The 19250-nt window shown below is 40.9% G+C and overlaps 1 protein-coding gene across 1 annotated transcript in view; it reads left to right on the top strand.

Moving 5' to 3' along the window:
* The window catches only part of LOC111270603 (gamma-aminobutyric acid receptor subunit beta), a gene marked incomplete at its 3' end in the record, with an annotated part of 90499 nt that overhangs the window by 45552 nt on the left and 25697 nt on the right, over positions 1-19250 (top strand). Inside the window, 1 exon segment of the mRNA XM_022850904.2 lies at positions 5494-5582. Coding sequence (XP_022706639.1) covers positions 5494-5582 — 89 coding nt within the window.

The following is a 19250-nucleotide window of genomic DNA, read 5'->3' as shown; positions in this document are numbered from 1 at the left end:
CGGCAACGAATTAAGTAAGCTTTCTATAAAGAAACTAGTATAGCGATATGTCTACTGATTTGATCTACTTTTTAATTACAGGCTGTGTTGATCACCGGGGTTAGTTTTTCGCACGAACTTCATACCAGTTATCTTTCAAGTGTATATATTTAGACTGATAGGATCCCCGTGATCTGCAAATGGCATAATGTAGTGCAGTGAATGATTTTGGAACCAGTTATATGGCCCAAAGGAATCAACCACCACCACGTGTAAATCCATATTTGCAATCTAACGGGTTTACAACTTCCCACTTTCAACACCTGCGGCTGGCACTGCGAGTGGGCTTGTTGATGCTATTGTAGCATCCATAAGCCCAAAAATTTAATTCGGTACTAAAGCAAAACGTTTGTCCGTACTACGCTGCTAACTAGCACTAGGACGAATTTTCGGTTGATCGCTTACGTAACTAGAATAATTTGTATTTTGAATAGCATTATGCATATTAGCAGCATTGATCGTTGTGCCATATTGATTTGGTGTAAAGGTTTAATATACTATAGGATATAACATTGTAAGCTTGTGATCTAAACGAATTCTTTCATATGATAGCATCACATGCTGTGCTAATAAATATTAGCTAGAAATTTTTTGAACCAGAAAACTTCGCCCACATTTGGGCACTAGAAGAGTCGGGTCATTTTTTTTACCGACGCAATGCTTCATTGAGTCGTTCTCTGGCCTCAGTCACTGCTTCATAGAAACAATATAGAAAACGGACAACTCTTTTCAACTGCTGAAGCATATAAGCAGGCTAAGAGACTTTGAGCAAATAGGCCTTTACCTGGTAACGGTAAATGATGAATTGGACAAACCTTTACGTCGAGAGGAGCATGATCTAAGAACCTGAACAAGCAGCTTTTACCAAGAGCACTACTGAAGGAATCTCTGATTTTTAAAAACGAGCTCGAGTACGATGGCTTCCCCTGGAGTACTGTAATGGAACGAACCGTTTAATAGATTTTCAACTGTGTGACTTTTTAATGACAAGAATAATCAAAAGGATTCTTGCATATGAATGCGTGGCTGTCATTCATTTGTGTTAGTTGAAGGGTAGTCCACCTAATGAAAAACCTCAACAATGTAATGCTACAGAAGATACCATCTGCCAATTGGCGATTGAACTCTGTCTAGGCAAGGGCAACCCCCACACCATCTCCAACATCTAAATCTATTGTAGTTTAACGTTAGATGAAGAACACGAGTAAGCAGTATGAATATACATATGTTCGCAGTTTATTCTTACCCAATCGAAGAAACCTATTCCTACGATAGCTTTAGACGCGCGATAGTTCGAATTAGACAGAATCGCTAGTTCTTTCCAACTAGAACAAGACGTATAAGATCGTGCAAGAGCAAGGTGTATAAGGTCGGATAAGACGTTTCAGGTTGCAGTAGTTTCAATTGACTGCTAGTCATAAAACTCGTTAATTGACATAGATCTATTTAGGCTAACTGCAATAAGTTCTGAGAGTTCCTTGTTTTTTTAGGTCAACCAAAAACAAACGACATCGGTTGGGATCGAAATTGCAATTAACATGAAACTCTTTCGGCATACGATTCAAAGTAGAAATGATTTCTAAACAAGATTTGCCATTGCAGGTGATGAATGAAAAGTCCTAGTTAATCCTGGAGAATCCCCCTGATATAGTAAGACTGTATGAGGAAATTACTGCGATTCCTTCAAAGGTCTTGGCAAACAAAATACGACCTCTTCGGAGGAAGTTACGGGATACGAATCGAGTGCAATTTTAGATGGCACTTTCTTGAAGCTCAGAGGCTCTGGGACCGCGTTGTGTTGTGGTGAATTAGTTCGACGCTTTGAAGTGGAGTCACGCTAATGCCTTGGCTTATAGCCATGGCCATTCTATGGTCGAGGCACGTTGCCATCGGTGTAACTTGTGTTTGTGCTACTTAGAGATTAGAGTGTTGTGTTGCCAGGAGAGATTGTATTTATTTGTGGGTGTCGGGTTTGGTAGAACTAAAAAAAGCGGACGTGTTCGGGCTCGTGGGAAGTTTTTCCTTCAAGTAATCGGAGTTAATTGACTGTAGTAGACAGCGTCCACTCTGGTTCTATTGTTATATATAATATAGTATATAATTATTACTGTATTCGGATAGAGTAACCGTTGTTAGCGGATTTTATATAAACGCCTTAACATTGTTTTTCGATTTTCGACTTGGCTATAAGTAAATTTTGTTGTCCGGAGGCTCCGACTATTCGTTGGACATTTTTCCTTGTGCTTGCTTGCTTGCTTGCTTGTTTAATGGCCTCACAAGTCTATCTTTGCAGAACTTATCTGGAAAACCTTGGCTGACGTTCCCGCTTTCGTCTGGTCTTTCGGCCTGCTCGCCATTATGTTATTCAGTTTTATTCTGACGAACACGACAGCTTAGAAATTTTTCTTTTTTTTTTTTTTACCTGTCTTATTGAATCGTTTCAATGGTTTACAATGAGATGAGGATGAGTAAGTAACGTGCGACTGACCATAATGACGTGCGCAGATATTTTTGAGCCCCTCAAACCTGTCGGAAGCGTGCTTACATAGTGATTTGTTGGTTTGTCAATACACAAACTCATGGAAACAATTTTTCAAATAAGCGGATTCTGAAACGACACGGTCGAACACCGCAAACGAATGTACCAAGTGAATGGGTTTGTCTGCAAAACATACTCGGGATAGTTTATAGAATTTTTAAGCCCACATAATTGTTCCTATTGGCTAAGTTTTCTCGTCCCGTGTTCCCTGGCTTATGTACGGTTATGAAGTAAACTGTCATGCTTTAAGGTATATCCGTGGGATTTAACCCTTGCGACAGTAATAACAAAATGCAATAGCGTGTTTTGCATGGAGGAATATGGATATAATGAACATTTGTCTGTAAAGTGGTACTGAATAGCGCCGTATGTATACCACATGTCTTCGAAAAAATGTTCTGCATACGCATGCATGCATAATGTATATAAATATTGAAGTGACGACACGCTGGCATCATAGCTTGCCCTTGTAGGGAAGTACATATTACTCAATATATTATATAGCAATTGGATGAAGCATATATGTTAATGAGCCTTGGTCCCAGCTATATGAGGTCACATAATAGAGCAAAAGTTCAAAATTGGCAGAATAAACCCGATATGGTCAAACAGCCAGGGCATGACAAATTATGCGAGGGAAATGAAGATTACTTTTTAAAAAAAACATGCTTAATTGGACGCTTTTCGCATGGTTGCTTTATTGCAAAGGAGAATGCGAGTCCAACTATAGCATAACCATATATGATATATATATATATATACATGATGCAGCATTTATGATAATTGAAGTTTAATTGACACCCTGCCCTTTACATCAAAGAGGCCTGTCCTGAAGGCCTCGCTAATATTATAGTTAAATTGATAATTATCAATATGATTGATGTACTGATAGCGACCAAAACATCGTAGCTCTATAAAATACGATTATTTTTCTCGCTTAATCTCTCACATTAAATAGCAGCCACGTTGCAGTTAGACCACGTGTCTCCCACCATGGAGCTAATTTAATGGGGTTCAGTCGAGCTCATCAATTAAAATAAATGACGCTAACCACGAGCTATCCATAATAGCGCCTTCGTTTTCCTTTATCAGCAATGACAACGTTCTTCAATGTAAAACCCTTGTTAGGTTTCGAAGGCATTGATTACAGCAAAATTCCTTTGTAGCTGTTCTAAAATACGTAAAAACTTATAGGCCTTTTATGGCCGCCAGATTTCGTGTCTGCTTGTCCTTGAAGGTCTAGAATAATATTTGCCTTTCCCGTAATTTAGGTAAAGATCCAATTGCGGTCCAAGTTTACAGTTAACTAGCCCATGTATCCGAGTAAATTACGAACTGTAGAATAATAGTTTTCAAGTTTCACGTTGTTATTGTTTAAACGCAAACAAATGTCTATCTCTATATTTTTTTCTCAATAATTATTAGATTTACTTTCTTTTTTCCTCCATCGAAATTTTCGCGCTGCAGGTTTGAATACTGTGTTCTCAGCAGATCTGCATATAACTTGTTTTGCAAAGCACGCAGTCGCCGTCTGCAAACGGACTTCGAGGTTCTGTAAGACGGAAGGAGCTCAGTCGTCATTGCTTTGGAAGGTGACGTCGAGCTGCTATGACAAATTGTACTAATTTTATGTACCGCGAACGTTGCGAAAGAGTTCCTAGTTCGTTTGGTTGAGTTCGTTTCGTTGCTTTCATCTATGACGATGGGCGGTATTGCTCTCCAAGTCTAGTCCCTGGCACGCCATCGCTTTCGTGATTACTTTATCGGAAAGCCATATGTTCTCATTATCACATGTACAATATATAGAATCTTTCGAGGATAGTATTAGTAAAATTGCGAAAGGATAGAAGCAACTAGGGTACGAAAAACGCCAGAAACAGGGAAAACATACCGTGCTACAGCGGCGGCAGCCCGCCACACTCTCCTGTCTAATCGACGATCATAGACGGTCTTGATTGCTGGACCAACTGCGGTCTCCCCCGGTGTGAACAACAAGCGTGGCAAATAGAGTTAGAGGCCCCCAAAGGTGTTAGAGTCGACCTGAATTAACAGCGCTTAAACATCACAGGAGAAAACAGCGTCCCGCACTATTTGCGCAATTACGGACTGTAACAATTCGACTATTGGCGCTCTGTATCAAAGAAGAAAGAAGTTACAATGGGCAGACGAATGGCTTAGTTGAAACGTAAATTCGAGTTGCACGGACTCGAGGTCCGTGAGGCGTAAAAAAACATTGAATTACTTGGGTACAAGTTATGGGACGACGACACGGATCTTCACTAGATTAGTCTAGTTTTCGCGATTCTAATGTTTACGGTTTCAGTATTAACGTTCAAAGATGGCATGCGGTCGCGTCAGCTTGAACTAAACAGCATCTGTCTATCTAAAGCAACAAAAAGTTGATAGCGGCAATTCAGTAACTTTTTTTCAGTGGAAACATCATGTGAAAAATTAGATGAGGGTAATAGTTTCTTGCTTGCTGCTGTTGTGGGAAATAAGAACACAAATAATTAGGTGTACATGATGCACCAGCTGCTAATGGAACCATCACCGAATAACATCTAGATATGGGCCAAAACAAAATTTATAGCAAACATCGGATCGTATTTGTCTCACGTAGATCTGCTAAGGCTAAAATATTCTAGCACTAATATTTATACGGTGAACCATATATCTATGAGGAATGATGCGGAGCAGTTTTATATATGTGTTATTTTCGGGACTCCACAGGCTCATACTAAGAATTTATATTATAACGAAGAAACCTATGAGAATAAAGCCAATGAGTCTTTGCTTTAGTAAGATTCAATTAACTAAATTACTAATTAAAATTTTTTTCTTAACCTTGTATAAGAATGGGATTTATTTTAATAGCTACTAACGCATAAGCTTCTAATCTTTAATGATGGTTGTAGGCAAACTTCGCGCGGTCGCAACGTGAGCCAAATACTGGACAACTTCTTCATCCGAGGATATGACAAAAGAGTGAGACCCAACTACGGCGGTGAGTATTTAGCAAATATACGAGCGTATCCTACTGCTCTTGAAGAAGACCTTTTTTTTTTGGAACATCTAAGACCCACCAGTCTTTTAATCTGGGATAAAAAGCTCTCAGTAGTAATAATATTTCCTCCCATGAACACCATGCATACTAACCCGCAAATATAAACAAAAACGAAAAACTGAGTGTACAAGTTAGATCATGCATCTACATTTAAGGACAATGCGAAGCATTTACCTTTGTAGGTAATATGAAGCGCTTCTGACTTATATTTTTTTTATGTACTCGTCACCAGATGGCGATATACCAAGCATGATTAAATTGCGCAATATTACGAAAAGCATCTTCGTTTTCCTGCCCTCGAATTAAGGCCGGTTTTGCAAAATAACGATAGGATTATAAAACGTATATCGTATTTTCTAGCTAGAATAGCATAACTGATAGATCGATTTTAGTACGTAAACAAACGACTTAACTTTTTTTTTGTATAGAGAAGATGGGTTAACGCAATCATATTTTTTTTCTAGTGAATTTCATGGGGACCGAATGTGGAATTCACTTAGTTGTTCGCAGACAGATGGCGGACGGATAGAGGACGATGATACTTAGTTCTATTAAACCCTCCTTGATATTTCTCTGAGGCGTAGAACTATTTCGAAATATTATTTCAGATTTTCGAAAATAGGGGAGGGGGTTCTACCCTCTGTCCCGCGTGTTGTAAAAGGATGGACCGAGAGTTCTGTTACTCGCTCGGGTAAAGGCTGCTATTTCACAGTGATAAATCGCTGGAAGTAATCTACTTGCTCAGCCAGTGGGCAACAGACGGCAAAACTGCTGACTTCGTTTCCTTTTTTCGTGTCCACTTATCCTATGTGAAGCGTGTCGGGCTTACAGCTGCTGTCCTTGTGATAGCTTAGTGGGTGTTTATCTGCTATTCTTAAGGAGAGGTTCGATCCCGGGCGTAGACAGATTTCGCGTCGTGCTCGAAGCCACCCGCTTGACGGAATGCCTAACGGTGAAACTTGACGCTTTAGTCAGTTTCCATGAGCAGAACTTCATTAGCGACTGTTTGAATATAAGTATTTTAGCAAACATTGTGGGTAACCATGTAACAGCCATCTACATAGTGGGCAAAGTCAATTACATAGAGGCTGCACTTTTTCAAATCACAATACTTCCTGGAGTAGTTTTCAACAGGCATGAAGGTGACATCGTTTATTGGCAGATACTTAGCTTTCATAACTCACCTTTGCCTTTCCTACTATAACGATAGTTTCCTACTATACGAATAAAGATCGAAAGAACTCTTCGCTGCCTAAGAGATCTCTCTGGGCCGCCACGGCCAGGAAAAGATTTTTGCCCGATGTTTCTTATCTGTCTAGCGTTTGAAGCTTGCTTTTCCTGAAACTCAGAGAGAAGTCGAAACGTGCATCGTGATTTCTAACATGCGCCTTGGTCTCTATAGCTTTTTGCTGATACGAAGTTCCTAAAGTTGTTATCCGAAACATGCGTTCGCACCGAAATACCCTTCCCATAAATGAAGACGCGAAGTAATTTCCCTTGGTTTTGATCATATGTTAGCCTGCTGAGGTGATCCAGCTTGACTTTTCTTGACAGATATCCATGGATATTTAGTGTTGTTTGTAGCTGAGAAATGATCAGTTTTAAACAGATGGAGTTCTTTTTGTTGTGGTAAAACTGCTTGAAGTTTTGGAGTTCTGCTTAAAGTATGTCTGATACAAATCGCACTCATACTATATACTGGACTAAATTAAGGCATAGTTGACAATATATTCCTTAGGATTATATAGGTTTTTGGGCAAATATAACAGAAAGCTTGTAACAACCTTTCAGCAAGCTGGTTAAAAACTACAGATAAATGATATAATAAAGAAAGCTTATAGTTTTTACCTTTAGCATTTTCCTTTATTGGGAATATCACAAGAAGAAGTCAAATCCTTAAGGCTAGCTATTTAGCCATTTCCTGGCAGTAATATACTATGACATTTATAACGCCCACTGGCTTGAGTAAGCCTCTATAATGCGCATTTGAACTATTTATATTAGAGCTTCGCCACGAACGTAACTTTGAAAGAAGGCGCACTGTCTAAGCGATAGTCAACACATGTTATGTTTGCAGTCCTGCTATTGTTATTGAAGGCTGTGAATTTAGGTTTGATCAAAGCTTTCACCGAGCTATTGATATTCAACTAACCCAAAGTTTGATATGTTTATGCTTTATACTGAAAAAACCTTAAAAGAACTATTCTAGCGTAATCTAAACTCTACGGACCGGCAGTTATTAAGATACTAATTAAAGGTGTGTAATAAAAACATCTACAAGCACTTATTGCATTGATAATTCCTGCTATTCAAGGTAACAGTGCCATGGCTCAAGGCCTTAAAATGCTAGGAAGAGACAAAACATCACTAGTTTACAATAATGTATATATCGTGGTTCGACTTTTTTTTGTTTCTTTACTGTTCCTCATGACGCACCAGTGCGTGCTCAAACTAACTTCATGATGTGACGCGTTTTTTTGTACAAACTCGTCATTCGATACGCATAATGATTCGAATTTTCTATTGTAGCTGCCTAGCGTATTCTTTAGTTAGTAGATTTTTCTTAATGGTTCTAGTAAGGTGTAGTACTTACCGTGGTGATGCTAGCTTAAAAAAATGACAGTTTACTACTTCAAAATAATACGTTGCTGTTGCTAGTAATATAATGTATTCTATCTAAATTGTGAATCTGTTCACGCTGAAGTAAAGTCTCTGAAAATTAACTAAAGGTCAAATATTACACCGGTTTCTATACTTTTAACTTTTGTTTCTGTTTAATTTCAGTATAATCGTTGTTTTTCGTAAAGTAGCGGGATCTACGCTACTTGTTACACCCTATACCATGAGAGCCTATATATAGGCTTTCATGGTTACTTAGTCTTTGCCTATTTAATTGGACCCAGTGCTACAGAGAAGCTTAGGAAAGTCTTCAAGGAAAAATTAATATTGCACGAATGGTGTCCTGCTTCTGCCCTCGGCGGCACCGAGAACTTTGCAGGGGCACATCAACTGCCATCCTGAATGGATTGTCAGTTCCTGCTTTCTCGGCTGATACTGCCGTTGTTTAAGGTGGCAACAGGAATAGAAAACTTGAGTTTGTTTGCTGAATCACAAAAATAATCCTTTGAAAAGCCACACATCTACATACAGTGCAAAGCTAGAGCTCCAATCCAGCTTGCGTGTATGATTCGACAAGAAATATCAACACGAGCAGCCAACCCTGAGCTGAACAGGGGACCCTGTGAGGATTTGGAATTACTGTGCGTTGGCTTGTTTGACCAGCTGATTTTTATTGACCACAAGAGGAAAGCACTGTCTTTTTCTGCCACCGTTCTCCGTCTAATTTTTTTGTTCTCCTTCTGTTGCTGCTACCACTTTTCTCAGTGCCCTTACCGGTAACATTAGCACTTGCCACAGCTCTCGGGCCCGATTACTCTAGAGGCAAGGGCTTTGACTGTGCGCATAGTTTCCTTTGCCTCCAGGCAGGACGAATCGCCTTTTGCTCAAAGCTGCCATTAGCGGCACTGCCTGGAAAAAGTCGACTTATCTTGTCCAAGACTAATCGTCGTATCGTTGGTGATATTTTGTTTTCTTTCTCTGCCTTTTTTCTTTCGATTTATTCTGTTCCCATTCCACACCATGCTATGAATTTGTGAGTAGTAATGCGCGTCGAAAAACTTGTAGGCCAGTTTCAAGCTTCAACACGGGGCTAGGCATTGGGACAGATCATTGTTATACTGTCAACCATTAGTCAAAAATTCGTTGGCCCGTATATTACAACGCTCTTCGTCGATAGGCTTTATGTTTATCGATTAGGCTTTTATGTTGGTGTCCTGGATTACCCTGTCGGTATGAACATATTTGCAAGTAAGCTGACGTGTGAGCAGCACCTTTCAGTAATCTCAGCCGTAATAGTACTAATGGAAAAAACTGCGCTAACAAGCTGCTGTGTTTTATTCTTAAATAACCCTGTATCTGTAAAAAATGATCTCCAAATGTACGGACAGTACGTTTACGCTTGAACTTGATATGGGTCTTTGCCCCGAAATATTCTAGCACCAATTGGCAGTTCATAAAACATTGAGTTAATATGCAGATTTACTTCTGCTGTTTTCTTCAGCTGTTAATCGACGCGGTTCGCGGGAGTGGCATAAAGCTTTTTCGCTCGACAGCCAAGACTTGAGTCGGTTATTAAAACGATAAAATTAGGTACATTGCTACCTATGGACATGGCAGGTATCCCGAAACAAGAGTATGGCAGAAGAATTTGTTCCCTCCACAATTTAAACGCTTACACGAGGTACAGCGCCTCAATTAGAAAGGCCTTGACGGGCTGCCTGTCGCAGCACGTAAGTGTTCAGTCATCATGCTTGGTAAAGTCAGTTCTTTCTAAAAAAAAGAGCGACTTATTGGGGCGAAAAACCGTACGTCCAAATTTAGACGAAAATCCGTTATTATCCTTTGTAAGAGATTGTAAGCTACCTTTTTGTCCGAAATCGACAGCTTACATTATTTTCAGTTTACACGGAGCTTCTAATAAACATTTCAGCAAGTAAACCGAGGGAGATTTAATAGGCTCGAAATTTCATACGGATTTTTTATATTGAAGTTAACAATCACTTTAAAAAGCATATTTGATTAGGCTGTTCAACGGTTAGTATTTTTCTCGAACTGACTGGCTGTTTTAAGCCTTTGCATCTTTTAGATTTTCGGTTTGCTATAAGGCGAAAATTTGATTCCACCGACATCGCTTATGTATAGCGTATTTGAGCGATACCTGCATATGTTGTTAGACCCACAGTTACTATTAAAAAACTATTTTCTAGAAAAAAAAATTAACACATTTTAAACGACCCGTAGGTCGTAACTGCGGTGTGTGATGGTTAGATTAAATTGATATGATCGTCAAGGACGACATTTTTAGCATATGTAAACACTTCGTTGAAACGTTTGATTTTATTAAGTTCAGGTCTGCGAAGACACCCTTATTTACAAGTTGCTCAGTATTAGTTTTTATTAAGTTTGAATGGAGAATACGTAAGTCAGTAATAATACGCTTTTGTTATTCACGTAAATGAAAATCTAGCTGGAATTAAAAATTAGACAGCTCAGAATTGTACATACCATTTGCTCCACACGGCTGCAATGAACAGCTTTGCATTACAAAGACTTTGTCTGACCTGCATTTACGAAGCTTTGCCTTTGGGGGGGGGGGGTAGGGGTAACTATCTGTGCAATGAAACCGTATCTTTATCTATCTAAAACATCCTGATAAACTCATAGACGGCGCTCTATACAAATGAGTTCCTTCAGCTGTGGTGCGGACGACAGAACCGCAATTCTACAAGTTTTCAGCTGCTCGGTTAAGGAGAGGTACCTCGAGCTGGAAATTACTCAAGTTCTAGTAATCGTTTTATTAGGCACATGATATCTAACAAAACCAATTGCTAGCTTCAATGGAAGTATCTTAAATGCGAGATTACGTTTCGTGTCATCAATGGTATCTTAAATCGTCTCTTAGGCGTGTTACTGTACTTATTTGAGAGCAGCTCTGCAAAGCTTGCTTAGCTTTTGCTCGTCTGAGTCATGGACAAGACATCGATGTTTTTGCGTATTGGCGCCGTTATATTTGACTTAGTACTTATTTAAATACACGATTCTTTTTTCTGATATAATTTGATATATAAGATCTTGTGTTGGATGATGGCTTTTCAATTTCGGTTTCCTTGCTCTTTGCGAAACACTGTTCCTCATTCTTGACTAACATCAATATTAATTTGATTGATTGCAAGAAGACTCGCCTAAAGACCAAATCAAGATAAAAAGATAAAAACTTAGGTTCTTTTAGCAAGAAACACAGGGCGTTTCGTCCTTGCAGGTTTTGAAGTATTGTAAGCAAACGCGTTGCTACCGCAGCATCACGAAGATGGCATCTGATAGTACTAAGACTATATCAGAACTTGATTATATGGTAGTCGTACTTAACCATACAATCTACTGTTTCTACTACTACCGAAACGGGTTTGTGGGGCTTTAAAGAAGCATCCATAAAACGCCTTTCCTTTATTGGCTACAGTTCGACCTGTGGCAGGGCCTGAAGCGTCACACTCCTGCCTGTCTGCTGACTACAGACTAAACTTCAGAATATTCGGAAGTGGACTTTGTACTTTACACTGAAGTGAATGACGTTCCAGCGTATTTGGTTTGTTTTGTAAAACAAGCATTAAGTCCTAAAATTCATGCATCATATCTTTTGTTAAAAACAAAAACAAGTGCTTACAAGTAATTCAGATGCTGTGAAAAGCTTGTGAGATCCAGACTATGGATTAAAGGTGCTAAAGATATACCGACAGGTCGTTACAGGTATTTTTAGCGTACTTGTCGCAGAAAGTATGGACAAAAAAGTAAGCAACACATGCTGGAGAGTCGTTCAAATACATCAAGCTCGCGAAAGAGCTAGAAATTTCTCACAGTCATGTCGAAGTACTTTAAAACGTCATTTGAAGGCGGGATAATTTATAGCAACGATGTCGCCGAGTGACTTCGATTCCGGACAACTGCAGACTTTTCAATAGATGTTTCTAGAGCGTCCCCAAACCCCAATTTACCTCAAAGTAATGGGCGGTAAGGCCTGGGTGCACGGGTATGACCAGAGGACAAAAGCGTAGCACTCTGATCATGGCTTCAAAGGCAAGCCCAAACCTGAAAAAGGTGCAAAATCCAGGTTAAAAGTGTTGTTGCTTTTTTCCGACTGCAAATATATTATACATTATTAATTCCTTTCAGGTAGTTTTACAGCCATTAATGTGTTTCTATCAAGTTTTCGAAAGATTGCGCTGTGCTATCTAACTAAACGCGCTTCGACCCCACGAATACAAGCTGACGGTTCCCCACATAACTAATACGTTGTCTTACACTTCGCTACTTGTATCGCGTTTTACGCGGAAAACTCTGATGCTCGTATCACCTTAATCCTCATATGAACCCAGTGTAACATTTATCTCTTTCCAAACGTCGACAAATACCTAAGATAGGATCGATATGTTTGGGGAAATCAAGCTAAAACGAGGCCAGAACTAAGGTCTATTTCACCGATTGAGTTCAAAAAAGTTTTAAAGATCGAGAAAAACCCTCGTTCAGTTTACTAAATTCGGCGAAAATGATCTCAAAGAGAGAAACTGGAATTTGAAAGATTGGGTTATGTGCTGTTGCTACTGAGCCCCGTTGTCGATTCTTTTTTAACTCGGCAGTAACTTCATTCCTGTCATCTCACTTCCGCCCGATGCCTACGACCATATTGGAAACTGTCATAAATACATAGCATACTTAATCCCCTTCGGAAGGGCAGTTGTTTAGTGAAATTGCTATCGTCGGCTTATTTTCCGCTAGAGTTGAAGAGTGTCAACTCTGTCATACAGTAAGTGCAAAGTTGCCGATACAGCATATCGCGTAATATCAAAGCATCGATCCCAATGAAGTCAGAGCATGGCCAGCGAAGTAATAAAGACTTCCAGGGAGAGCGATAGAAACAGATTGTCCTCAACTCGTAGTTGCAATCGGGGTGCTATGGGAAGTAATGTTAAAGCCTATCAGCAAGCTTAATAATAATTCAATTTAATATGCCATGCCATACAAGAGCTTATGTATATTATAAAATATGTATTATTATTATGAAAATTATAGCGGTAAACGGACGCGTATTGATTGTCAAATTTGTCTGCGTAGTAGTGGTGGCTTAAATCCAAGGAAAAGGCGTCAATAAAGGTAGCCGTGTCCCTGACTGAATGGAAATCTTTTTCTCTGTTTCAATTCAGATCACTGTACTGGAAGGAGCTAGACAGTAGAAGGCAAAATAAACCTGTTTCGCGGAAAATATAAAGAGCATATAAGTGCATAAGATTTCATGTCAGTTCTGCCGACAATTATACGGAGATTCCCCGAGTTGAGCCGCGCATCCATCTTCTAAGAGTTAATATATACATATATATATATATATATTTTTTTTTCGTTCGGACTTCTGAGAAGTTGCAAAGCCTATGAATAGAGGGACGCTGCATTTTACTAGAAAGTAGGTGAGGTCGGGAAGATGTGTTGCATAACTAATACGCCCTCTCTATGTCACTAGCGATATTACTTCCGGGCTTACATTCATAGCGAGTTTCAACCTGCTTTCTATTTTAAACGAAGAACACGAGTAATCATGTTTACAGCGTCTGTGTCGATAACGGATTTAGCAGAGCATACCAAAACAAGTTCCATTTCGGTTGATGGCGTCCGTATTCGAAGGCCTTAAACAGGGTCGTACTGTTATTCAGTTAAGGGAAAGTCCCCATTCAGCATAATTCGCTGGTGATAATAAGCTCACAAGTCGATAGCAGATCTCGATTGTACCTCTTATTGTTTTTTGTATTCTCATATATTTCTTTACGTAAACATATTTGCGAAATTAGCTCTTTTATTTACAATATTAAAGACCTACGCCACTAGAAGTTTAGCAGGAGTGGACTTGCCTGATATTTGATGCACCTGTAAAAGGCATAGCAACCGTACAAGCAGCTACTGAACTTGAGGATAATTAATTGTTTCCTTCATTCCGTGTTTTAGTAATTGTTAATTCTATATAATCATTTTTGTTAATGTTGAGATTTTAACAAGCGTCGTAGCATGATTGTTGGTCGTGGTTACCATAGTAACGTACTTTGAGAGATGCGGATTAGTCATCCAGACCACGCCGTTCCATATCTCGCTGTGGTGCATATGCCCATTTGTTATGGGTATCTGTAAAAGGCTTGTTGCGCTAAAAGGTCTATTTTTTGCGATGCACGAATATATTCTAATAAAACAGATTGGATAGACCGGCCATTATTTTAATTAAATACAATTGGGTATGTATTACGGTAAAGAAGAATGCTCTTTGAGGCCAATTCCTTTCAATATCATGACTAATCAGTACAAATCACTTTTTCCGTTTAAAAGTGTAAGTTTTAAAATGTTGATTATTGAAATCTGTAGTTGAACGCCAACGGGAACCTGGGGCTCGGTGCATCTTCCCGATATCATGAAAGAGTGTGCCCAGAAACTGGCATGATGAACGCTACCTAACAAACAACCTAATGCCTTGCTACATATTCGCGTATAGCAACATCAAGTTGGTCAGGTCAATGTTATGTATGTAATGTAAATAATTAATTAGCTATAAATTGACCCAGTTTATCCTCTAAATATGAAGATGAATTTCTCACCATCTATCTCTTATAGATGTACCCCTTAGAGGTCATGGTCTCGTCATTGTTGTCGCGTATCAAAACGAAATATGTCAGGATCATTTGGCCTATTCGAATTGAATACCGTTTTTTACATCGTTCCTCTATTGCTCGTGTTCTCTTATATGGCTGATATGCCATCGCAGCCAAAGATTGCCTCCCGGGCTTCTGACTCTGTAGGTCTACAATCTATCCTCGTGGAAGTGGGTCCGTCGTGAGAGCGTTGCCGTCGCATAACGCGGATGAATATAGAAAGTCGAAGAGGTTTACGGCATGCCCTATCCAGTTGCGACGCTGCGTGGCGTGTCTAGCGCGCCTGGAGTACATTGTGTCGTAGGGAGCATACATACGCGCCCGTTTGTATACTCCTTCCACTCTACAGAAAGCACTGGCGTAATCGTCACTACCGCAGTGGTGTCAGAGGGTCACAACCGCATTAGAGACCACTAGTGTGATGCCTCCGATGCGACGCCAGCGCCGCCGTCGCCCTCTGTTCGCCTCCCGCCCTCGTCTCCGCCCTCTGCAATAGGCGAATTCTAATTTGGTCCGCGTTTGCGAGTCCTACAGCCATCCAAGCCTTCAGTAACAGTAATCTCTATGGGCCGGGGCAACCGTTAGGAGAGATCGCCTGCTATTCCACAAGGATTCTGCTTCTCTCCAGGGGCGAACCGCAACCACTGCATAACGACAATGCGCTTCAGTGTTCGGTGTTTGATGCACTGACGTATATGTATATAATAATTACACACTTGCGATCTATCGGCCGGCTTGCTCTTGCTAAAGCGCTGGCATTTAAGCAATTACAACAAGCAACAATAATTGCGATGATGCAGATTAAGACAGTCGTTCCTCAGAGCGAATTACAAACGTAGCTGGTTGCGTAATTTTATCTATACATATTTACAGAGTTTAACGAATCTCATCAAAGTTCATTTACGTTGTTGATCTCCCATCAGCGGAGCTAACACTACGAAAAGTTCGTATAGAGGTCACGGTAAAAAGAATCGACCCTCACTGACCTATTGTAATAGGCTCAGCATTCGCTACACCGAAACAGGCGGTAGGTTTGAGAAGTGGGCTGTTCTGTACGCCCAGGGACAAAATGCTATTTGCCTAAACATGATAGTCATATTTCCATGACGAAATCACCGTGACATGATTGACATATTTCTTTATCTATCTTAACTAATTGACCCCATCATGACGATTCGCATGAATTGAGATAGTAGCTATTTCAGGACACCATGTGGGCGTAACCTAGCACATTCGTATCTTCAATAGAGGATCCAATCAATGATAGGTTTTCGCTATGTAGTAATGTCTGAGCAAGAAGTAAGTCTAGCAGTCAGTCATGCAACCTAGACGGGAAAAAACCGAGTTCCCGCATTAACTCCATGTTCGTTGCTTGCAACTACTACAAACTCGATTAGACTACTTGAGGGTGTTTGTACCAGGAACGACGTTACGCTACAACCTTGTCCTATACGCACAAATAGCTCCCCTCTAGCGCCGTAAACCAAAACGAAATGTATCTGTGACAGAACTGTTTCCCGAAGAAGTAGATCACTGAACAGCGGCCAGCACGCCACAGACGCTGACTTCATTTGGGTCGATTCCCCTTTGACTCCCTTCTCCTCTCCGCTCTTCGTCAACTCTTCCAATACCTTACAGCTTTCATATCGTGTAAGCGCCAAATAGTCCCGAACTACCACGCGTTCTCTCCAAAACTCCGTGACGATGTCATATGACGAGGCTTGCTATGTTAGGCGTCTATATGGAAATACTAGGTTTAACCACGTACTAACATTTACCTCTTAGCTTTATCCCTCACCTCGTTCTCCCTCTCCACGCTTGGTCCTCTCGCCAACGAAGCGTCCCGGCGCCGACCGGCCATCCGCGAATTTTTAACGCGTTTGCGATCAATATACCGCTGATCCCGTTGACTGTCCGTATGAATGTGTATTAAAAGCTACCAACGATTCGATGCAGCAGCTATAAAACTGTGATGAGGTCGGTGAGAGATTCGATTCCACGGCTGTGTGTCTCCGCGTTTTCAGGGAAAGAGTTTCACACAAGAGACTAGTGCTTGTATTGAGTAGTTGGTCCGGCGCTTTTATCCATACAAAGAGCTTTGGCTTCTATACGAGGTTACGTACGATTCGTTCAATAGCCATAATCGCGAGAAGCAGCGGTGGTGGTCGCGGTGGAATGCCACCTGTCCCGGCTCGCACAATACTGAGGTATAGACGAAGCTTCTATTACTGCTGCAACGACATGCGATCGGTGGTACTATGAGAATAGTCCCAGCACTGAATCAGGCCAAAACGACGAGATGGAGAGGAAGTTGTTTGTTGACAATGATTACGACGACAAACGGAGTGATACTGCAGCCATCGTCGCCGAAAAGGCGCCCCACGGGCCCCTCGCTTCCATGGCCCGCAAGGCCCCGCTTTCATGGAAGGCTACATCAGCGTCGGCCTCTTCCTGTAACCCTCATTTATCCTAACTCTTACCGCATAATTCTCACGTTTACCATTTTCCCTCTTCAGAAAACCCGGTAGCGGCCTCCATCTGGTTTGATCGGCGTTTCCTGTCAAGGCAGTTATTGCATGACAGTCCACCCTTCACACTACTGTCTCTACGAGACAAATACACAAATACAAATACAAAAAATGTTCACGGCTGTGGGTCGAACTCAGGTGGAAAGCGGGCTCGAAACCTCTGATCGGCGTTTGCCCCCCTCCCCGCGAGGGAAAAGAAAAGACAGAAGGCAAAAAAACAGGGGAAGATGAGGTTTGGACTCCGATCCGAGTGCCGATCGTAGTGACTGAACACAAAGGAAATGTCGACTACATGTGTATATTAATGTGTGCCAGAGGATTGCAAGTCGAGATACACATGTTCCGGTTGATCCCCTCTCAGCAAAAGAAATAGTCTATGCGATCATTATCCATATTCGCATCACACATGTGATTCTACCAGTAGCTAACGGAACAGGGTCAACTATTGACTATTCTTTGATGTAGTATTGTAAGTTAATATTTATGTAAGAGTCGATGTGTTTAAAAATTTCGAAAGCAGCTCGGTTCTCGGATCTTTAGTGTAACCCGTACGCAGGGCAGACGCGCGCATGCAGGCAGGAAGACAATTTACACGCATGGAAGAGCGGTTAGTCGCTCTCCTAGCATGTTACATTCTTTTCATCTTGCTCCGTATATCCCAGCTTGCTCAACTGAACTTAGGCTTTAGCACTCGAGATTAACTTTAGTCCCTATTACTTTTAGCCCGGTGCTTCGAAGAGTGCTTTCTCTCCCTTTGCAACACTACTCTTAGCGCCGCTAACTTGCCAACGAAGCCATCAATGGATGTAGGTCAGTCAGTCAGCAGCAGCAACGTGGCAGCGACAGAATGCTTCTCTTTTTCCACCTCCGCACTTAAAATTTTGGTCTTTTGTGTTCTTGCTGCGGACTCAGCGGCGTTATGCAACTGGGGGTCGAACCCACATCCGGCTCGTGGATGTGGGTAAGGTACTACTGGCACGAAAGCAAGCGCATTAACTGCTTGCAGAGTCTCATTGCTTCAGACACGTTGATGTTGCGCCTACGATACGGTAGTAGAGAAGTAAGACTAAAACAAAGTGGGTCTCAGAAAAAGTTTAAATTGGTATAGGCAATCAACTCAAAACATAAATCATAATACTGACTATTCTGTTTCGAAACTACTTAGCCGACTACCAAACAGAGAAAATTACCAGATTTATGAATAAATTGTAGAATCACTGTAAAGTTTAGCCGAGGCAGGATGAACGGAAATGGATTAAACAAAGGACGGAGGGCACTGATTACACTACCTCATAGATATTATGCAATATTCCTGTCACGGACACGAACTATTATGCATTTGTGAAGCTCCTTTACCGTCAACGTGGTGCGCTGAGCGTCGTAATTTCTAATCATTGATATTTATAAAGTTAAGCTTTACTGGACCAAGTTAGGTTTGTTCAGCCGCCGGTTTTGCTAAAAGATTCAGCGTTACTAGTCTGACAAGGTTCAGCTCGGGGTTGCGCGTTGATGGGCAACATTCTTTATACTTTTGCTGCCCCATCTTGGCTGTGTCAATTAATTGCGTTCCTCAGCAGCACCAGCGCTATTAGTTTCACCGAGCATCGTTACCAGACAATGTGACCTGACGTAAAGTGGTAAAGCAAAAAAATGCCGACCACGCTCTTCTGACACCAAAGATAACTCGTGGTGAGCAACGTTTTTTCACTGATTTAATGCCACAATTTTATAATTGCTTCCTAAGCAATGTGTTAAGGCGGTACTTTGAATGGCCAAGCTTCTGC

Source organism: Varroa jacobsoni, unplaced genomic scaffold (genome assembly GCF_002532875.2).
Source record: "Varroa jacobsoni isolate VJ856 unplaced genomic scaffold, vjacob_1.0 contig00012, whole genome shotgun sequence".
Lineage (NCBI taxonomy): Eukaryota > Metazoa > Arthropoda > Arachnida > Mesostigmata > Varroidae > Varroa > Varroa jacobsoni.
The sequence above is the reverse complement of the archived record's forward strand: the minus strand, read 5'-3'. Positions and strand labels throughout refer to the sequence as shown.